Source organism: Cygnus atratus, chromosome 2, assembly GCF_013377495.2.
Source record: "Cygnus atratus isolate AKBS03 ecotype Queensland, Australia chromosome 2, CAtr_DNAZoo_HiC_assembly, whole genome shotgun sequence".
Classification (NCBI taxonomy): domain Eukaryota; kingdom Metazoa; phylum Chordata; class Aves; order Anseriformes; family Anatidae; genus Cygnus; species Cygnus atratus.
Genome location: NC_066363.1, coordinates 21,514,967 through 21,537,821, shown reverse-complemented (window position 1 = coordinate 21,537,821; position 22,855 = coordinate 21,514,967). Strand labels below are relative to the sequence as shown.

Below are 22,855 nucleotides of genomic sequence, written 5' to 3'. Positions count from 1 at the left end.
CTTAGCTAGCATGACTCTGTCAGGTTTCAGCGTTTTTCTCCATAGTTAAAAATCAGTTCTTTTGGAATGACTTTAGCCATTCATCTTCCATTTTAAACAGAAGCTTTATTATACCAGAGAAAATAGGGGGATTGTTTCATTATGTGTCTATTGTCTGACACTACCGCCATAGTTTAGCTCAGGCCTGGGTTTACTATCATATTAGAGAGCCTTGGGACTCCTTTTAAACCAGTTCTGTACTGCAGTGGTTAGGTTTGTGTATTTTTGTTGGGTGATTCATTCTATATTTTATCTGGCTTAGTCTTTGTGATCAGTTACAGCATTTCTTTTTCTCCCTACAGTTAATAATATCGATTCGCTGTGGAATACCGATCCTCTAACAAATGTCCAGTATCAGATAAATTTTGAGGCAGCGCTGACGTGGCACCAGGCAAGAAAAAGCTGTCAACAACAGAAGGCAGAGTTATTAAGCATCACAGAGTTGCATGAACAAACATACCTGACAGGTAGAGTAATATCATCCTGCAGTTTTTTTAAAAAGTGAATTATTGTAACAGTGGCACTTATATAGCATGTTCCATCTCAAAAGTTGGTATTTTGTTCAGTTCTTTTAACTAGTAGATGTAAATTGTTGTCTTGAATAATTCACCTGGAAAATTGGAAAGTTAATGATTATTTTATCCTGAATCAACATTGCCAGAAACTTACAGTAACATGAAAAATAACAGCAAATAAGTAATGCAAGCAATAAAGAAAGAATTTTGGAATGCATGAAAATTCAAAGTGGTTTTGAAAGCAAAAAGGCAGATACCAAGATTGCATCTTTTTCAAGCTGCACTTGCTGTGTGTACTAGTAAGCATTTTGGCCTATTGCATTGAAGCTGTTACATCATCACTATGTACTGAAATATGAAAAGAATGAAAAATAAGCAATATACAAGAGAACTTACAAATAGCTTGTTTTAATTTCGGTCTCTTTCATTTTTTTCCCAAAGTCCTTTTCAAACTTCTCTCCAGAGAGAATTCACTCCTGAATTCATGCTTGAATGCATTTGCATTCTATAAAGAGGCAGTCCTGTCTTCATTACCTTCTTAGCCTGTGCACACACGTGAAGCAGTCCGCTATATTACATCTATTAAATAGATTAGAAAATACTTTGAATATGTCTAATCAAACGGGTGATAAAATTTTCTATGAAATATAACATGCATGTTGTGCTTTGTAAATTCAGAGGAAGACTGGGTACTCAGTAAATGCATTTTTAACGTGATGCATAGCCTTTTCTATGTAAACTTCTGTTTTCAGTTTAAGTATTTGGTCAAAACCTGAGTCTTATTTACTACAATAAATTTATTGTTAAAATTAATGCTCAAGGAAGCATTGAAATTTAGGAGTAAATTACTGGTAGGCATGTTTGAACTGCAGACTATTATATATTGCTGCCAAACGTATGTGGAAATCCATTTTTCATTCTGCGACTATTCTGGCAGAACCAGGATTTCCTGTCATGCTCAGTTTTTGATTCTCTTAACCTCCACTTGTTTGTACAGAAGTAGTACTGGAACGCATTACTGTGTTGTTGCCAGATCAGGCTCCAGTATGACATTGCAGTCCTTTCCAGTGTTTAACTACCCCTGCTTTTAACCTGGCCATGCTTCAAGTGCAGCTCATAACCACAGTGTCAGAGACAACTAAAATACGTGGAGCAAAATTGCTTACTGGCATAATGCCACCAGTAACAGCAGAAATTAATAATATATGTTGTGCAATGATTTTCTGTAAGCTATGCAGAAATAAATTAATTCAAAAATAATCAGCAGTCATCCAGCTAGGCTTCCAAGTCTTATACATAAAGCAGAGAGAGGCAATTGATTAATAATTACTATAAATAATACCAGAGAATTCAGTAGGACCATACATGAGCATAATAAGTAGTTTTCAGATGTGGAGCAGTAGGTTGGAACAGCATTTGGAAACGTGACTTACAGTTGGCTAAAGAAGTGAAATCAGATGAGTCTGAAAATGCAAAAGGTGTGCTGTTAAAAAGATGATTTTTGGAATGATCATGTTTAAATATAGTGTGATAAAATATGAACAGTTTACAATATTAGTTTACAATATTTTTTATATTTGAAACTGTTGGAAAATACAGAGCAGGAAACAATTCATCTTTGTTTTTTGGAAAACTGATTTTTATTTTTTTTTTCCTTTTATGTAACTTCCAATCTTATATTTTATAATTCTGCACCTTGCTTCATATTTATGATAATGAGCTTATAAAGAGCACGTATGTCATTTTGTTTTCCATTCCAACACAATTCCCTACACATAGAATTGTGAAAACTGTAAAGCTGAAATTAATCTTTTTGTATGGCCATGTAAGACTACATGTTGTGCAAGTTTAGCATAGCCACCTCAAAAGTATATATTTAAAAGTTTAAAAAACTTGTACTAGGAAAAAGGAGAACCAAGGGAGTTCAGCTTTTAAGTTCTAAGTGAGTGTTTGCTCTTGCTGTGCACTGCCAGTGTCTCTCTTTGTCTCTGTTACCTAGGTTTGACCGGCAGGCTCAGTTCCGCTCTCTGGTTTGGTCTTAACAGTTTGAATTTCAACAGTGGATGGCAGTGGGTTGGTGGTGCTCCTTTTCGATACTTAAATTGGGTTCCAGGTAAGATTAAGTGTGTTGCTAATAGGTTTTAAAAGAAAAAAAAAAAAAGGTCTTTGTGTAACAGATTTCTTCTCTTGTACTCTATTGTACTGTTGTTATTCATCCTGTAGATGTTGTTCATCCTATAGATGTTGTTAATGACAGCCCTCATGCTAGGTATAGATGATGGGTTTAATTTATTACTTAGGATGAAAAATGTAGCCTCCAAATTCAGAGGAAAGTTTTAAGTCATCTGTATATCTTACTTTGCTTCATCTCTATGTGAATACAGAGTAAATCTGATGCTCGAGGTCTTTTCATTTGTGTGCTTAAACTGGTCAGTTTTTTATTTATTTTTATTCCTTTCTTTTCCAGTTTGTTTTAGTTATTTGCTTAATGATTCAATTTTTATTTTCATCTTGGATTAACCGACCCATGGTAATACCACATATAGAAGTGAACATGTTAGGCTAGCCTACTTTGAAGCAAAAACAGCTGCTCCACACCTGGAGACAGCACTGTTGAGCTCTGGTGGTGGTGTTAAAAAGCTAGCTTCCTATGCCTCAGCAGAGAAGAGGCGATTTTCCAGTTTACTATTTGGAGTGTCTGTGTTAAGGTGACTTTTAGCAGGACCTCTGTTTCCTTGCCCTGAGTATTCAGGAAGTCTTTGGAAGCTAATATAAACTTGAGGTCTGAAGTTATGCAGTGGGAATACTCTTCACCTTCACTGAGCATGTCCCATGTATTTAATCTGCAGTAATGGTGTAAATGTACACTCCATCTTATCACCCAGTAGCTTCCTTGTGTAGATAAGCCCAAACTACATTTTAGGTAGAGAAAACCTCTTTGTAAGCTTTGACGTGGATTGAACCACTGTATAAATAGCTCTCCAATGGAGAGAGCACATGAAGAAAACAGATGGGCTGAACTGCAAGTTGCTGTGAGGGTATTTATAGGTCTGTCTTCTAAGAGCACAGGTGAGAATCTGCATGTAATGAGCGGAGGAAACCTGATTGTGAGACAGAGCCAAATCAGCAAGGGAAGCTGTTCATGGTTGTTAAAACTGCTGACAACTCTCAGCTATCCTGTAAAGAGTTATGAGTTTTGGAGTAACCAAAATGGGCTCCGTTTGTCTTTAACCCTTTAAGTTTCTTAATTTCATTTGAAGGTAATACTCTTATGTCTATCTAACAAATTTTATGCTTGTAATATCGCCTTCACAGTTTTACTTTGGTCATCCTATCTCTGTCTCATCCCCATTTTCCCGGATGTTCAAGAGTTGACTGTTCTTCCACTAGTATGTTTTTAAAGAATTTGTGGAAGCTTCACATTCTTCCATCTCACTAGCCCTAAATAGATAACAACAACAACAACAACAAAATCTGCAACAAAGGAGCTAAGTTGTCAACATTTAAACTAAAGTTATGCTGGTTAGTCATTTGGGAGAGCTAACTGCCAACAGCTGAGCTTTTTTCATGCATTAAACCAATTAAAATTTTTGTTCTTGAAATAAAAGTATTTTTCCTCCCACGGGAAGGACTGTAATTTAAGGTAATGAAATCATAATGACACAAGAAAAATTTCAGTGAATCTTGCACATTAGAAATTATTGTTTTGCTGTATTTATTGTTGAGCCCTTCTGACACTTCCTTGTTGTGTAGTGTAGTGACTTGTTGAGATGCGAAAGAAAATCCATGTTAAGTTTAATCATGGACCAGGTCTTAAAAAGTTCATCCAGTTTATTGCAGAAAAGTGCTGTATGCTACAATTTCTCTTTCCTTCTAGATGTTCCTGTTAGTGCTAATGCTAATCTTCAACTGAAGAGAGCCAAATATCTTGCTGTTGTTGTGTTGTTTAGACAAGTGGACAAGAAGTTCACATTAGCAGCATAACCACTTACTATTTTTTGTGTCTTTTATACTAAATGCAGAATTTGACTAGCTTACTGAACAGGTTTTCACCTAAAGATTATACTCTGGAGCTGAGAAAGGGGAAAAAACAGATGAAATATGTGCACTGTAATACCTTACATTGAGACTTTGAGCCTGTGAAGAGGTTGTTAAAATTGTGAACCGGATAAATATCTCAGCTCGTGGTTGCTGTGAGAAGAGTATCTGTTAAAGGAAACGAGCTACACCATTTAGGCTAAGGGACTGTTGAGAATTACAATTGCCAATATATTAACATATCTTATAATTAATTAAAGCATGGAACAAATTAGAATATGTGAGCAACTGGAAGTGTAACCACGAGGTGCTTATACTTGGTTATTGTTGTTAAATATATATTTTTTAAATTTCTATTTATCTAATTTTCTTATTGAAGGGCATCCTTCTCCAGAACCTGGAAAAATCTGTGCAGCATTAAACCCTGGCAAAGGTGCTAAGTGGGAGAATAGGGAATGCAATCAGAAACTTGGCTACATTTGTAAACGAGGAAATGCTACTTTAGAATCTTTCATTGTTCCTACAGGTAGGTTTGGTAATAATCCCCTAACAAATAATTAATGGCCAGTGTTTTTTATCTATAATTCTAATAATATAATTGTTATTGCACATGGTAAAACCAAGCAAAGGTCATGTCTGTGCAGAATGTGGCTTGGCCAAGATTCCTTGTAAAAGTGAACAGCGTGTACTTCCCCTTTATTCTGGCCTCCCTACTTCCTGTATAGGAATCTTTTTTTCAGTAGCTTTTCTAAATTGCAGAAATGGTTGAGTTCTCTTTCCAAAACCAAACAGAACCGTTAGATTTTGTAGATAGAATAAAAAGGTAAATTAATGTTTAAAAAAGTGTGATTATCTAAAGCCTCATGTTCTCATTGAAACAAATCTATTTCTTCTTGTCGTTTGTTCTACTTATGAAACAGAGTAAGTTTCACAGTGCAAGTTGATAGTGGAATTTTTTTAAATTCTTTTGATATTTATAAACATTTATTTAAAAATATTTTAAATATACAAATTTTTGCATACAAAATTATTATAAAAACTATTTCACCTAATTATAAAATCATTTAAATTATATATATAAAGACACTTTTTCAGAAGAAATGTAATTCTGGCACTTGGTTAAGATACACAGGAGAAACAAACCAGCGAGAGAGAGAGATTCTCATAGCTTTATTTAGACCTGATTCCCTATTTCTATAATTTACCTTGTAGCTTCTTCCTTTGTTTCTTCAAACTTTCCTTCTTTATCCCTTACTTCAAAGTTTCTTTATCTTTCTAGAACATACAGGTGTCTCCTAAATCCATTGACATTATTTTGCATATGTTTTAGAAGCAGACAAACTACTACCCTGTTTCCAGTCCATTTATTAATATACATTATTGGTGAACCAGATGTCAATTGTTGAATTTCCAAAATATTCAGCTTAAAAACATTTTAAAATGTTTTCTTCTTCCATAGCCAATATATAACCAGTCCAGTCAAAACCACTTAGAACAGCCTTCTGGCAAACTTGTTTTGCTTTATTGCAAAGAGAAAAGAACACAAGAATGAGCTAGTGTATTGTTAACTAAATATTGAAATTACTTAATATTAATTAAATAATACTTCAGTATTGAAATCAAGCATAACTATTTGGCTGGGTTGGTAAAGATTTTAGTGCATATTTTAATGCTTTCCTGAATTAAATTGCAAATTTTTGTTAGTATTTGTGTACATCTGATGACCAGATAGCTTAATTAATTTGGGTTGTCTTTGTTCAATTAGCTACTGCTCAGCTTTTCAGATTCATATATCCATTTTTAAACATTGATGCATATAAATAAACTACTGATTCAGTTCTGGCTGCTATTTTATTTTGTTTTAAATTCAGTCTAAATTAAGTCTTAATTCAGGGCTAATGGCCATTTCTTTCTTATGCATTAGGCTTTGACTCATCCTCTCCCTCCCCCACCCCAAGTGCATCAATAATTTGGAGGAAGAACACCAATGAGACAAAAGTTTTCGGTTCAGAAAATTACTGAGTAAACATGGTGACAGATTAAACAGAGATGCGTGGTGGTTCACATCAGAAACTACATTCCAAAATGTCCTGTGGGAGGAAGTCATAAAAAGAATAAGTGTGCAATCACGCAAGGTGTTAAGTGTCCTCAACTTCTAATGATGTAAAGGAAAACTCATGGCAGATGATGTTTTCCTGAACAGGGTTCCTGAGTCAAAATATAAATTAATCACAAATTCATTCATGCACTTAGCGGTGTATGCATTAAATGCAGAGGCAATCCATTGAAATTTTAAGAGTACAATTAAGTCCAACAAAGCAGTGTAAATACTGTGGGATAAAAGAACACTTTACAACAGAACATAAATCATGCTTGTATCCATAAGAAAGGAGAGAAAAATATTTCTAGAATCTTTATTTTTGTAACACTTTTTGCACTAAGTCAATGGCTGTTTTTTTTTGTTTTTTTTTTTTTTTCCACAGGAAAAGTTTTTTTCCAGCAGGGGGCCACATCATTATATACATTAAGCCATGTAGAATCGAAGGGCTTCAAAGCATTTACTCTGTAATACAGCAAAGTGGATCAATTTGAACCTGTTAATTTCAGTTGCAAAACTTTCTTATTTTTTAACTTCATTTCCTAAGGAAGGGCTGGTTGACTGTCTACCTCCACCAAGTGACTGACAAAATAGATTTTAACCCAATTGGACAATGTGCAATGGTCTTAAAGTATTAAGTTTCCAAATATTTCATAAAATCAAATATCCATGAGAGAATTAAATGGTCTTCATGTAACTGTTGTGACTGCTCTGTGAGCTTTCTCTTATCAGACTATAGAGAATGGATGTGTGAGAGAGAAATATTAATGCCTTAATTAAAACTTCAGCTAGTGATTTTACCCTTGTAGACACACAAGTCAATCACTGGGAGATCTTCAGCCTTCAGGAAGCCAAGCTTATAGGTTACAAAAATATTTGTTCTCTTTTTGAGGGAAAAAAACAATCTCTGCTTCATTTCTGTATGTTGTTCTATTCCACAGTATTCATCAGCTTGTCATCTGGGATAACATTTTTTATACAAGAGAATGATTCCCTTTGTTACATCTTATTTAATTTGCCTTGCTTCTTTTGCTTATGTCAGTTGAAGTTCAGGGTTTAGTACCTGTTTCCCTTAGGATGAAAAATATATCGTATGGCCTTGTATTACTGTGTGTTGTCTTTAAAAGAAGAGGGAAGCTCAGAGTTCATTGCTGACTAATGGAAATGAAGAACTGAAGGCTTTCTCTTACTGAGAAATGCCCAGCTCTGTCATCCAATGAGACCAAACGAAACCCAGTAAGACCACCAAAAAAACTGGACTGTCATCTACTATCCCTGTTTTTCTGCCTGCAACAAATTCCCTGGTGGTATTGGATTTACAACCAAAGGAGTCTCCCAGCCTGCCCTAGCTGCTTTAGTGTTTACAGTAATAATCCTGCAGTCTCCTTCAGCCTGGCAGAGAGACTCTCACAGATTTAGCGGGGAATAAAGACGTTTGTGATTCTCTTTGTAGCCCTTTCTGAACTGCTGATATCTGTTCTGTTCTGTTTACTGCAGAAGGGTGCATGGAGTGTGTTGAAGGTGCATATAAACCTAGATTTTTTTTTTTTTTTCAGAGCTGCTCTCTGACTGTTATAGCAAAGCACTGTAAAATGCATATGCTCAGAGTTGACAGCAGACATAAGACAAATCAGGCAGCTGTTTAAAGCATTGAACAAACCTCTACAACAGCATTTGTCACCTCTGTCTCATTTCTCTGAAGAACACCAAGTGCAATCAGTTTGTCTTTCCACAGTTTCCCTAGTCTCTATTCCAGTTCTTTGTTTCTGTGGCAGGAGTGACAGGGCTCTGACCATGCACTGAGCCCTGGGGTGACAAAGTTCAGTTTTACTTGAACTTTTGATAAGATGCTGGCACTTTTTTTTTTTTTTTTGGCAGGCAGACAAGTAGTTTATAGCTGTGCTAGAAATCTGGGTTCTGACACTGAGTACCTACTAATTGTCAGCATATTCCAGCTGAAACAGGGTACATACTTGCAAACTGGGCATGATTGATTGTGACTTGGATGCCTACTTAAATATTTCCATGGAATATACTCCCCTGTCCTACAGAAACTCATTGTTTCTCCTTCCCCAACACATGTAAGTTTATTTTGCCAACAGAATTTCTGCAAACCTGCTGTCCTTGTTCTACTCTATATATTGCTGTTTGCTAAACCCGTCTGCAGATTATGAATAAAATACTGCAAGAGTCACAATTTGTTTATGTAGCAGTGGTATTCTGTTTATTATACATTTGGATGGCACTTCTCAGGCTGAATTGTTTGCTGAACAGCAGGGTGGTTGTTGGCAGTACTCTGGTTTGTTCTGCTGAACTTCTAAAAGCAATTTTTTAAGCATAGATCATTTACTTTGACAGTGTAATTTTCTCAATGGAGCTTTTAAAAAAGACTCCTAAAGCGGTGTTCTTATCTGGGTTTGTGCACGATCCTGTAGAATCATTTTGTTTTTTTCTTTGCTAATCCAGCAAATGTGGCTAATCCATAAAATGCTTAAAGTCTGATGAGGAAAGGAAAAAAAAAAAAAAAAAAAACAAACAAAAAACCAAACCATCTTCATATGTACGTTTTGTAAGCCTAGGTTCTTATCAGGTACCTATGCAATATGGAGATTGAAGGGACATGCTGATGTGAGTGCAGAAAAGTGTTAGAGCACAGCTCTGTAAACTTTACATTTTGGTATACATGTATGCTTATAAAGGTCAAAAGTGTGTTGTTGTGGTCAGTTTAAATCTGTCTCTTCACAAGTTTCAAGCACTTGTTTGCAACTGTAGTGTTCTTAAAAAAAAAAATCTGGAAAGTTTAACTTTTGGTCATACTTGTACATTATGATTCCTTTACATATTTTTCAACTCTGTTCTTCGTGAAGAAAATATATAATTTATTTCTTCGTTAAATTTTTCCGTATGTAATTTTCGGTCTTTAGTTAAGAATAGAATCCTGAAATTCTTCATGGTCATTTTTCCTTTCAGAGACTAATGTGCCTATTAGATGTCCTGATCAATGGATATCATATGCTGGTCACTGTTACAGAATTCACAGGGACCCCAAAATATGGAAAGATGCCTTAACATCTTGCAGAAAGGAGGATGGGGATCTGGCAAGCATCCATAATGTTGAAGAGTACAGCTTTGTTATTTCTCAGCTTGGGTACCGTGAGTACTTTTTTGCAATAACATAACAACTTTTATACTAAGAAAATAAAGAGTTTTAAAGAAGTCTTACCTACTAAGGAAATTTGTTTAAAAAAAATAGTCTTGATCACAGGTGCAGAAGGAGAATTTTAAACTTCAAAAATCTTTGGAAGAAAAATACCAATATGAGAATTAAATCTACACGGACTATGATGTCATGGAAAAGCTGTGCTCAGTGTTAAGACTTGCATCAAACACAATCTCCTATTTATCTGGGTCTGCTTCTACCTCCTTTTATACAGATTAAACAATTTATAACCTTCTCAGATTTTGGAAGAGTTTTTACTATCAGTCTGCAAAGATAGGTGAGGCAAACAACGTCTTTTAAGTCAGAATTTGGGAAGATGTGGATCCTGTTACCAGCACTGCCATGTTTCTATATTTCATGTCATGTCACTTGTGTTTCTTCTGAAAAAGGAAGTTGTCTGTCCCAGTATGTGGATTCAGATGTGCCCCACCTGAAACGTGGTACTTAGGTGCTCCCACACTCAAGTTGTTGCAAGGCTAGTTAAGCTACAGATGCTGTGTGTTCCTTAGGTGAGAAACAGCCATTCTGATGCTGAGGCAATTTTGTAGTTGCTATTGCTTTACGTGGACCTGATTTTGCATTTAGCATCAGACACGACTTTTTGATGGGGGAAACATGTTCACACCTGTGTTTGTTTCATTGCAGTAACTGATCCTGTGTGTGCTTTTAATGCCAGGTAAGTGTAAGTTAGTTTATCCTCACTAAAAGTGCAGTAGGCTGCCTTGGGCAGCTTAACAGCAGTCTTGGAGCAGCAATCATAAAACAGCTGGCACGCTTTAGTTTTGTATCCTGTCCAACTCCGTAGCAACTTGTGCTTGTCCTCACATTCATAGTATCATAGAATATCCTGAGTTGGAAGAGACCCACAGGGACCATCGAGTCCAACTCCTGGCTCCAAATAGGACCACCCAATAAAAATCAAACCATGTAGCTGAGAGTGTTGTCCAAATGCTTCTTGAACTCTGTTAGGCTCAGTGCTGTGACCATTGCCCTGGGGAGCCTGTTCCAGTGCCCGCCAATCTTCTCAGTGAAGAACCTTTTCATAACACACAGCCTGACCCTCCCCTGTCACAGCTTCATGCCGTCCTGTCACCTGAGAGAAGAGATCAGCGCCTGCTCTTCTACTCCCCTCGTGAGGAAGCTGTAGGCTGCCATAAGGTCTCCTCTTGGTTTCCTTTTCTCCTTCTTCAAGCGACTTCAGCAGCTCCTCATATGTTATGCCTTCTACACCTTTCATCATCTTTGTAGCCCTCCTTTAGACACTCTGTAATAGTTTTATATTCTCCTTATATTGTGACACCCAAAACTGCACACAGTATTCGAGGTGAGACCACACCAGCACAGACCAGAGCGGGACAATCCCTTCCTTCAGCTGGCTGGCCATGCTGTGCCTGATGCACTCTGGGGTACGCTTGGCCCTCCTGGCTGCCAGGCGGCACACCACTGACTTATGTTAAGCGTGGCATTGGCCAAAACCCCCAGATCCCTTCTGCAGGGCTGCTCTCCAGCCTCTCGTCCCCCAGTCTGTACATACGGCCAGGGTTGCACCTTCCCAGGTGCAGAATCTGGCACTTGCTGTTGTTAAACTTCATGTAGCTGGTGATTGCCCAGGCCTTTAAGTTGTCAAGAGCTCTCTGCAAGGCCTCTCCACCCTCGTCACAATCAACAGCTCCTCCCAATTTAGTGTCATCTGCGGACTAACTTAGTCTATCTTCAAGTCCTGCATCCAAGATTTTCAAGAAGATTGCCCTTCTTGAAAATTGGAACAACATTTGCCAGCTAGTTAACAGAGACCTCTCCAGATTCCCAAGGCTGCTGAAAAATAATTGAGAAAGGTTTTGTGATGACATCAGCCACCTCTCTGAGGCCCCTGGGATGAATTCCATTGGGTCCCAACCCCTTTTTTGCATGAAACTTATTCTTTCAAATGAGACGATTAGGAAAGGTGGGACTTCTTGATGAGGCATTAGACATTTGAAATAAGTTAGGCTCTAAAGGAAATTAGATGCATTTTCACCATATTCCTTGGAAGCTGATCATTTCACAGATAGATTAATGCCTTTTCCAAAGGCCTTTCCAAGACTGACTGCACTGCACTGTTTTTGTAAAAGCGAATGTTTCTGAAAGGCATATAGGCCTGAAGGAAACCAGGCCTCTCACATACGGCACACTCACTGCCACAGGCTATTTTGAAAGTATTTTTTTTCAGAGGGGGGAAACTGGAACTACTGAAGAAGCCTTTTAAGGCATTTGTAAGACAGTATCAGATTGCCGTTGCTCACCACTGAGATAAGAACACTGTGTATTTCAGTGCCTAGAAAATCTTGTCTGCATCAAACTGTGCTCCAAAAATGCTGTATGAACAGAACAAAAGTCCATCTTCACACCAAGCAATTCACAGCCCCATGATGAAACCAAGCAGTAAGGGGTACAATGAGATAAGTATTGATGTAGTAGCGAAGCTTCTTCAGTTTTTCTTGGCATCACCCACAAAGGAGAACTTTAGAGAGGAACATGAAGAATAAAAGAGAAGTGCATTGTATATGTTTACACAGAAGTGCAACGTCTGATATTGCACAAACGTGGCCCAGTGCATATCTGAGAGAGGGGGAAATAACTCGTTTATACTGTGGCTGTGGAAAAAAATCTTGGTATTTAGTCACCTGGCTTCAGAGAAGATCACAAGACTCTGACAGCATTTCTTCTTCAGAGGAGAAAATGTTATGTAGGAAGTGGCTTCGATAATTCTTGGTGATTTCTGATTTATATGGCTTATTTAGATGAGTTAGATGTAAACATTTTGTTATGGATTGCTGTTTTTTGTTTGTATTACCATGGTAATACCAACCAATAGCCCACCACACTAGGAGCTCTTGCCATGGACCTCTGTTGTGCTGGGTGCCAAATAAACGCAGTCAGAATTTTTTTTACAGATAAAAAAAAAAGAGAGAGCATGGAAGATAGCAGCTAAAGAGGGAACAGGACAGTAATGAGCGTGATGGGCAGTGAAATAAGAAGCTTCAGTTTTGGTATCAGAGGAGAGTTTAAAGGATGGTATTGAGGTGTGTTGTTGGGGGACTTCTGAACATGGAAGTGCAGTCTGGAAGAAGGGATAAAGGTGACTGTTGAAGATGGACCTGGTGTCCTGTGAGTCTGAGCCCTTGGTGTTGGGGGAGGGATGGAAAGGACAGTATGGATGAGCTATGAGGGCTGATCGTATTCGGGTATAATAAAGACAGGAAGGGAAATGGAGGGAAACAGAAAGGAGAGGTGACTCCATTAAAGTGACAAACTGGGAGGGTGATTTTTTGCAGGAGCTCGATTCGACAGAATGGGAAGCTTCCATGTCCTTTTATCTAGCAGATGGGAGAAATGTCACAGGAGAGTTTTAAGTTGTGGGGGTGTCTATTAAAACCTCCGTCCAAAAAGTGTTATCAGAAAAGGATTGCCTTAAGGGAGATGACTTTTAACAGTGCTTTGCAGACTTGTGTTGCTAGCGACAGCAGTAACAGAATAGAAAGAGCTCCAGCTTCCATTCAGAGACCACTGTAGCAGCAGATATCTTTATGGGTGGACTAACAATCCCATTTTTAATTTTCATGGGTGGATTCCGTTGTCAAGTTGCCTGTGGTCAGTCTGGACAGAAGATGTTAAAGGAAGACTTACTCAGAAAGAAAGAAATGTGGGAACAGACTGTGAACAGGAGAGTGTTGTACAAATTTTGCACAGGATGAATGCTAGCCAAGGGAAGGATTGTGTGTGTAGCTGGTCAGTGTGATCTGATTCATGGTGCTGTGGACCAAAGGAGACATCTATACTGCCGTTAGTATAGGCTTGATGACAGACTATATGAGTTCTATAGCAGGCCTTAAAAACAGGGACATACCAGAAGGAAAGCAGGCCTTTTACTGCAGTCATATTCAGATATCCATCAGTTTATGATTTTTTCTCTCCACAAAGGTATATTTACTTCAAAGTACAGTTCTGTCATGCTGCTAATAATGGAATTAAATCTCTTTTATGCTTTTCATAATAAATGCACATAACAAAGTCATAAAATCAGTACTACAAAGGAATTCCCTTTGATGATGATTGAGTTCACATTCTAAATGCCCATTTTTTCCATATTCAAATAGATTTTTTTTCAGAAGAAAATTAGATAATGAACATTATAGTAGCAATATGGTAGAGAATTTTAAGCATTGACAAATAAACCTCAAAGATATATCTTCTGTAAAGTAAGATACTTGATTATTCCTGCACTTCCAACTAAAACCCAGCAGTTTACCCCATTGTGAACTAAAAAAAAAATCCAACAACTACATGAATTTCATTTTGGTCTGAAATGAAACAAAATATAGGAACATGTAATGGGAAGACTTGCAAGTGCTCTGATTGTCAACTCTAAAAGACAGCACTGGGTGTGTAAGCATTAGAAAAGATGGCACTTCTGCTTTCTTTGCTGTACTAAAGGTAAGAGGAAAACAGAAAGCAGAATTTTCTTTAGGCATTCAGTCATATCTCGTTGTATATGTTATACAACAGTTTTGAGCTGGAAAATAAGAACAAACCAAATTGTGCTAAAGCATAATTCAACACAGAGAGTAAGTTTGCTGTTTTGTATAAAGCTAAACACTTTTATTGTGTTGCCACTAGAGTGAGTGGTCTTTCCTGATGACTGGAGTAGGTATATGAGGAATGGTGTGCTGTCTTTATGAAACAGGGAGATTTAATTTCCTGTGACTGCCTTTTAGCCTTCCTAACAATAAATTCTTTGCTGTTCCATGAAGATAAAAGTTCCCATCATATGAAAGGACTGTTATCAACCTTGTTAATCATATGTTTTAGAGCCAGATGATGAGCTGTGGATTGGGCTGAATGACTTCAAGGTTCAGATGTATTTTGAGTGGAGTGATGGGACACCTGTCACGTACACCAAGTGGCTTCGTGGAGAGCCCACGCATGCAAACAACAGGCAAGAGGACTGCGTTGTTATGAAGGGAAAGGTAAAGTCATGTTTAGCTATTGACCTAGTTATCTTACCATTTAATTTATCTTTTGGGGTATTTTCTATGTAAGAATGCAAGAGTGGGGGACATTGCTGTTTGAAGCAGCCCATTTTAGACTCTTTCAGGTGTTGTTTTTTAGATGAAAGTTCCCTGTTCAAGGTTGTTAAAAGTTTTTTGTTGTTGCTTCTTTGAGAAGCAAGTGGTGGCTTTCCTTCAAGGTAACCTTAGAACAAAAGAGAAGCCTTTGTTTTCTTTATCTAGGCAAGATAATAAAACCTGGGTCTGGGATCTAGATGGATTACGTATTATGCTTGTATCTGCACTGCACGTGAAAAGCTGTGAGGAAAGTGTTTAGCAATGACATTAGAGGAGGCCTTTCCTCAGTGACCATATGCCTACAGTTACAAGGCTGTTTTGAAAAGGCTACCTTTTAGAATATAGCAATGATCAGTATCTAAGTGTACTGTAGGAACTGAGATAATCATCTGGTATAAAAGTCAGTGCGATGTTGCAAAGCAATATTTTTCCTCTTAGTGATAATTAAAAATATTGAACTTAGCACCTCCTTGAGGGTTTACCTATTTTATCAGGAGAAAAAAGAGCATTTACCCATATCAAAGGTATCTTCTTATTTAGCAAAATTAACACTTGAGGGCTGTACTTTTGGTGAGTGCAACTCTAAAAGATGAGAGCTACAATTTTTTTCCCAACTGGCCTGAAAACTATACAGAGCCTACCTCACAGGGCAAGCCCACACTCGTAAGCAAAATTAAAGAAAAAATACAAGAAACTTTAGTTCTTGCTTGTAGTTCCCATATTTCTCAAAATATCAAGTCTTAGAGTATTCTATCATTCGTAAGGAACAAATACACAAATATAACTTGTTTTGTATTTGTATATTTCTGTATTTGCCATTGATACTGAGAGAAAAAAAGTCTTTTTTATTTTTTAACTCCTCAGTATACTTCCTGGGAAGTACACCGTTTAATGACATAAATATATTTAATGGCAAATATCTAAAAAAATCTGGAAAGACTTCAGTATTTATTAACTCAAAATGAGAAGCTGTTTGAGAGACTGTTGTGGTTTAACCTGGCAGGCAGCAAAGTACCACACAGCCATTTGCTCACTCCCCACTCCCCTTTCACGTGATGGGATGGGAAGAGAATTGGGGAAAGAAGGTAAAAACTCATGGGTTGAGATAAGGGAAGTTTAATAAGAAAGAGAAGGGTGGGGGAGAACAAAAATAAAAGAATACACAAAGCAAGTGATGCACAATGCAGTTGCATACCATCAGCTGACTGATGCACCCCCAGCCCCTTCGCTAACAGGGCAGTATGAGAAGCTGAAAAGTCCTTGATTTAGTATAAGCACTGTTCAACAACTGAAATATCAGTGTGTCATCAAGATTATTTTCCTGCTAACTCCAAAACATAGCATCCCACCAGCATTATGAAGAAAATTAACTCTCTCCCATTCGAAACCAGGACAGATACTCAAGATGGAAGAAAATTTGAAGGAAAGTGAATCCAAAGGTGTAAGGGTAGCAAAATGGACTAATGGACTCAAAAAAAGGAGACTTCACTAAATTTAGGGAAATTAGGATTTTTTTTCCCAATAGGTTTAGTGCTATCAAGAGCAACAGCGGTGTGTATGCATGCAGCTGATTCAGGTGTCTGCATTGTTCTGGTGCACAAACACACCAGTTCAGAAGGTGAGACTGAGTGCAGAGGGAGCCAGCCCTGGGACACATCTGGCTGTGAGGGGCATGGAGGAGTTAGCAGGTGCAGCACTAGCAGCAGAAGAAGAAGAGACCACATCATCAGTTCCAGGAAGAAATGAAGAGAACTGGAATAACAACCTTGGGAGAGCAAAACCACAGTAATAACCATGAAAGAGGAAGGACTGTGTAGGCTACAACATAAAAATCTCACCAAATTGAGAAGAGCTGTGTGTGTTTATTGGGGTTGTTCTCTCTGGGCCAAAGTTGGGGTGAGGTTATAATCTCCGTTAAAATTCTTCTCCGTTGCAGTAGTGGTCATGCTCTGGTGACAAGGGTGTAAATGTGTATTTCTTCCACGACAACCAGGCCATGGTGTACATAGTAACTGAACAAACAGATTCTTAAGGGCACAAGGATTTTTGTACTTCACTTACTGTGCTTCCTGGGCAGTGGCTGTGGCAGTGTTAGATGCGGATGTAGATGCTTTGTCCAACTTACAGAATTATAGGGTCCTATGAAGTTTCATTCTTTCAGTATAGCTCCCACTGAATGCCATTGTTTCTTCTGAGAATCTGTAATATGGGGAGTAACGACCTTAATACTAACTTTTACAAGGAACTTTTTGCATCTTCTAAGGAATTGTTACAATGAAGTTTCTCTTTTCTATTGTAACTGGATTTCTTCAATGAGAGATGACATCTTTCTTCCAGTACCTAAAGGGGGCCTACAAGAAAGCAGGAGAGGGACTCTTTGTCAGGGAGTGTAGTGACAGGACAAAGGGGTAATGGTTTTCAACTAAAAGAGGGTAGATTTAGATTAGATATAAGGAAGCATTTCTTCACTGAGAGGGTGGTGGGGCACTGACAGAGATTGCCCAGAGAAGCTGTGGATGCCCCATCCCTGGAGGTGTCCAAGGCCAGGCTGGATGGGGCTTTGAGCAACCTGGTCTGGTGGGAGGTGTCCCTGCCCATGGCATGGGGGGTGATCTTTGAGGTCCCTTCCAACCCAACCCATTCTATGATTCTGTGATCTCCCTTTCCTTCTACATAGTTATTAAATTAGTAGTCTTTGTAAAGATAGTGTATTGGTGTCACCTCAGAGCACTCACTTTTCAGCAGGGTTAATAATCAAGGAAAGCGTAAGTCAGTGGCGAATCAGCCTCAGTAGAAGAACGGAGGTTGGAATGAATGGCTACTACTGAAGTTACATGTAGGTTTTGCTTCCTCTAAAGGATAAAAAAAGTTGTTAAATACTTAAAAGCGTAGAGCACGTACTTTGAAAACTAAATCCAACTTGACTGTGTTGTTGTGTTCTAATGTTCAGGATGGATTTTGGGCAGACCATTCTTGTGAAAAGAAAATTGGCTACATCTGTAAAAGGAAACCCATGTCAGAAGCTCCAACAGAAGAGGAAACTATTGACACGGGCTGCCAGAGAGTAAGTAAAGGAAAAGTTGTCAGAGCTGAGCAGGCTGCTAGGAATGACTAAGAGGAGAAAATAGCACCTGGATGGCTCTGCAAGGACAGAGAGACAAAAAAATGGATTCTGTGTTGTCATCTTAGAACAGTTGGCCTTCTCGTTTCTATGACAGATGGGCGAGGTGATACATATGAATAAATCCAGGCTCTGACTGTCATTTAACTCTTGAAGTTCCCTCTAGTTTTCCAGAACTTCAAGCAAAATTCAAACGTGTTGTCCCTGCAGTAGACTATTTTTCAGTTATTGGCATTCAGGCCTTCGTAAGAAATTTGCTTGCACCAGCAGTTGCTCTTCAGCTCTACCTACAATTTTCTTAAATATTATTTGCAACAGTAAGGGTGTGCTTGTCTTCATGCTGTTCTGGCAGTGCTCCTTACTTTGAAGAATTTGTTACCAGTGCCTAAGCAAAATAGATCCACTGTGCTCTTTCTGAACTGCTAGTGGATCTACTGCTGATTTGGTAATGTTCTGTTGACACAAGTGGTTCCAAGAAATTGGCTGTAACTTGTTATGTCATAGGGAATCCTTCTCCCCAAAGTCTGCTCTACACAGCCACAGAGAATTCTTTGATATTAATTCCCTGTATTTGCGAAAGAGTCCCTGGGAGACGATAAAGTGATCCTAATGCTTCTGTATGCTGTCCTTGTCTAGAGAACTAAGTGCATACCGGTAGAAAAGAAGTCTCCTTGGTGAAAAATTTAAGACCGTCTGGAGAAAATTTGTGTGACTTGTAGCTCCCAGCAAACTATTCCTCTGCAAGCATATTCCTGAGCTAATGACATTTGAATGACAAAACATTAGAAAAGAGTGTTAAAGGTAGTTTATAATAACCAAACGTATTTGAGGTGCCATTTCCTTTCTGAAAAGACGAGCTGAAATTTACTTCTCATGAGCGTTTTCATGATTGCATGCTCATGTGCCAGACAGTCCAATAGTGAGCACTGAAGGCCTACAACAAAGCCTCTCATGCCTTTATATAAGTGAAATTCACTGATTTATTAATTCATTATATACCAAAAATTATTTTATGAATCAGAACTTTAAAAACTTTGTTTCTGGCTGTTTCCAGTCTGCCTTTTCCAGTTAAATTGTTCCTTTGTCCAATGGTTAGCTGACAGTGTCATAAATAATTTTTTTCATATTTTTTACATTATTGATTTATTTTTGATAAGCAGTTTAGAAAAGCTATAACATATGTGATCACTTAATGTTTATTTTCACAGGGCTGGAAAAGACATGGCTTTTATTGTTACTTCATTGGAAATACATTTGTATCATTTTCTCAAGCAAATCAAACCTGTGCAAGGCATAAGGCTTTTTTAGCAACTGTTGAAGACAGGTATGTGAAAACTGCTTGCATGAGGGGCCCCCTGAGTATTTAACATCTAACATCATCAGAATATCAAAATAAAGATTTTGATTGGATGACAATCTTGCTTGAGAGGACAGCTGTCTGAAGATACAGAATTTCTAAAAGTTTTTGCGTATGTATTCAAATCCAGGAATTCAGTTTGTAGTAAAAATAGGCAATGTCTGTAAAATCATTGCTATAGGTGGTTATGCTGAGGAAAATAATATAATTTTATTTTCTTTCTTTAATTGCAGTGGATTGAGGATGAGTTTACTTCAGTGTAGTACACAGAATGATTCTGAATTCTTCTCAAAAGTTAGTTCGAATGAGCAAGAGAACATCAGTTTCACCTATCTGCACTTTTCAGAACTGAGCTACTTATTCAAAGTTAAAATGAGAATCCAAATGAGGATGGAAGGGCTTGGTGCCTGAAAATCCATCACAATTCCATCAGGGTTCAGACTGTGCTAAATTTCTGAGCAGCTGATACACATTATTGAATATGGCATATTGTGAAAATGAGATAGGGTTAAGAAACGAAGCTCACTGCACCTGCAGTTGACTCAGTGCTTTACGCTTTGGCTTACTTGCTTCATTATGATTTAAATAGATGTGTTCTGGCCTGAAAAATCTGTTGTGGATTGTAACTCTCTAAATGTAGGTGGCACTGCAGCTGTGATAAAAATTGTTTAACGATAATGTGGTCTTTAGGCTATATGTTTTTATGGGGAAGCCTTTTTTTAATTTGCTCCGATTTTGCAAAAGCTGTTTGTTTAAACACTGTAATAAACTATGGCAAATTTTGCCTCTTTATAGGTTTGTTTCCGAACATAACTTTTCAGGTGTGATCATTGGATCTAATTTGGGATTTTCCTTAATTTAACAGTTAAGTGTCATACTACTCTGGCCTTCAGTTTATTTTGTTTCCCTAGTAGTCCTGAGTTTTCTGGTTTTGGATTTGTCTGTAGCAAGAATTCATTAAATTCAGTGGTATCAGAAACTCTCAGTAATACAGTAATATTCCAGTTAAGTCCTGTAAAGTTTCTTCCTTCCCATATCCTCTCCAATTTATAGTCAGTCCACCCTTATACCACTTTCTTTATTGGACATCAGAAGAGAAGACAGAATATTCTGGTATTCAAACTTACAAAATAAATATTATGAATGTTTTATTATTTGGTTTGTTCAAGTAGATCCATCTAAAACATTATTTCAAGAAAGTACAAAGGTAATTCTGAGAAAATAAGGAACTATTAACAGCTTTAAAAAATATTTTAGTGGTATTAATTTAACAGTTGTGTTCTTTTGAACAGATATGAACAAGCCTACCTGACTAGCCTGGTTGGGCTGAGAACAGAAAGATACTTTTGGATTGGACTTTCGGATGTAGAAGAAAAGGGAACTTTCAAGTGGGCTAATGGCGAATCTGTCTTATTTACACACTGGAATTCTGAAATGCCTGGTAGCTATGACTCTATACTCTTTAATGAGTACAGTGCTCAGAAAACATCGCTGGCCACTTGTGTTTTTTTTTATTTCAGTCCATAACCCCTTCCTGGTGGTATACTGAGCGATTGCTCTCAAGTATCTCTCTCTGCTCTCTCAAGCATGCAATGCTGTTGCTAACTTCCTGCATGGTGCTCAAGTGAGTTTTTAATGTGAGCTCAGAAAAAACTTTAAACTGATTTACTTCCATTCCGCATGTACTACTCTATAAGGTCAATCTCTGCAGACACGCTTTGCCTTGCTTGCAAGCCCTGCCTGTGCAGCATATCTCATAGTCCACTTGCTCACTGCATGCTTTGAAGTGTGTGAGATCACAGCACACATAAAGTCTCTGGTCTTAGAGAAAATGGGATTGTGGGAAAGGACAAGAGGAAGGTTTGTGTTTAGTCTTTTTTAGTTAATATCTTTTCTAGATGAGTTTGATTTCCTTATTTACTAAGTTTTGTTGATGAAAACCTTGCTATTTTTACCTCTTCTAATGAAACATTGGGATGGGAAGCCTTTTTATCTCTGACACGGTCACATCGTCACATCAGAAAGAGGATGGTCTCTAGCATTCAAGATTCTGGTGTGTTGTATTTGGCTTTCAGGAGATCCTCTGATCCTCATTAATTGCAGTGCTTTAAATGCTGATTTAAATGTGTCAGGTGGAGTGCTAAAACTACATAGACTGTGAAGCCAACAGTAGGTCTGCACATAGCCAGCTCGTTTTTGAAAATCATAGTCAAATGAGACAAATTTGAGAAAATAGCTCTAAACATATCTTCAGTTTCAGGGGAGAATTAGTAGAATTGCAGGTTATGATGTTGCTTGGAGGTTGATGTGAGTTGATGTGAGGCACAATTAAATGTCTCAGATATGGGTGAACAACAGTTTTTTTTTTTAACCTTTTGCTGTTTTCATGAATTTGAAACATTTTTAACTCTGTACAGAAAAAGAATTTATTTCCATCATCACAGAATATGAAGTTTTCTAAGTTTGCAGTGACCCCTGAAATGCTGCTTTTATGCATTCCTGTTTACAACCAGGAAGAAAGCCAGGCTGTGTTGCCATGAGAACTGGAATTGCGGGTGGATTATGGGATGTAATAAAATGTGAAGAAAAGGCAAAATTCTTATGTAAAGTGTGGGCAGAGGGAGTGACGCCACCACCTGTTCCTACAACTACTCCTGTTCCCAGGTGTCCAGAAGGCTGGGACTCAAACAATCGTATCAGCTTCTGTTTCAAAGTAAGTATGTTGCTTAGTTCTGTGTTAAGGTAGTTTCTATTTGCTGTGTTTATATGCAATAAAAATTGTTTTACAGAAGCTTTGCTGTTTCATAAGCATATTTATGGATTATATGTGGAGGTCTTGTTCCTTTTTATTGAATGCTTATGGCTTTGTTTACTCCTCTAAAGCCTGATCTTGAGGTCTGATCTTCTGAGCTTAATTTCCTATCCGTGGTCTGTTAAGATTGAAAGTACCTTTCTCTGTCTGTTGTCTTGGAGCAGATACTGCTGTCAGCAATGTAGTCTGCTAACTTGCCTCAAAGACACTCACGTGAAACCCGTTTCTCACACAGATGAATGCTCATTAACCTTATATTCCAAGTTTCTGTAATCCCCACTGAACAAGTTAATTGTAAATGAATTGCTTTTGTGTTGCTGGTGTTTCTTTTTGTTGTGATCTGTATGGTCTACTATATCTGATTGCAAAATATGCTCTCTTTAGCCTTTTTCAAAAGGAGAGCAAAAGAAAACATGGCTTGAATCTCAACAGTTTTGTCGAACTATAGGAGGAGATCTGGCCTCCATTAATGGTAAAGAAGAACAGTACGTGATATGGCGTTCTATTGCGTGAGTATCTGTGGCGTGGTCATCCATCCGCTTCAACTACC

At 37.8% G+C, this 22,855-nt stretch overlaps 1 protein-coding gene across 1 annotated transcript in view; it reads left to right on the top strand.

The window, feature by feature from the left end:
• Window positions 1–22,855, top strand: part of LOC118247482 (macrophage mannose receptor 1-like) — a 57,376-nt gene that overhangs the window by 10,671 nt on the left and 23,850 nt on the right. The window contains exons 4-13 of the mRNA XM_035545505.2: window positions 342–506; window positions 2,554–2,667; window positions 4,972–5,118; window positions 9,661–9,843; window positions 14,759–14,916; window positions 17,966–18,079; window positions 19,345–19,460; window positions 20,786–20,934; window positions 22,007–22,206; window positions 22,690–22,814. Coding sequence (XP_035401398.1) covers window positions 342–506; window positions 2,554–2,667; window positions 4,972–5,118; window positions 9,661–9,843; window positions 14,759–14,916; window positions 17,966–18,079; window positions 19,345–19,460; window positions 20,786–20,934; window positions 22,007–22,206; window positions 22,690–22,814 — 1,471 coding nt within the window. The remainder of the gene's footprint in view (window positions 1–341; window positions 507–2,553; window positions 2,668–4,971; window positions 5,119–9,660; window positions 9,844–14,758; window positions 14,917–17,965; window positions 18,080–19,344; window positions 19,461–20,785; window positions 20,935–22,006; window positions 22,207–22,689; window positions 22,815–22,855) is intronic.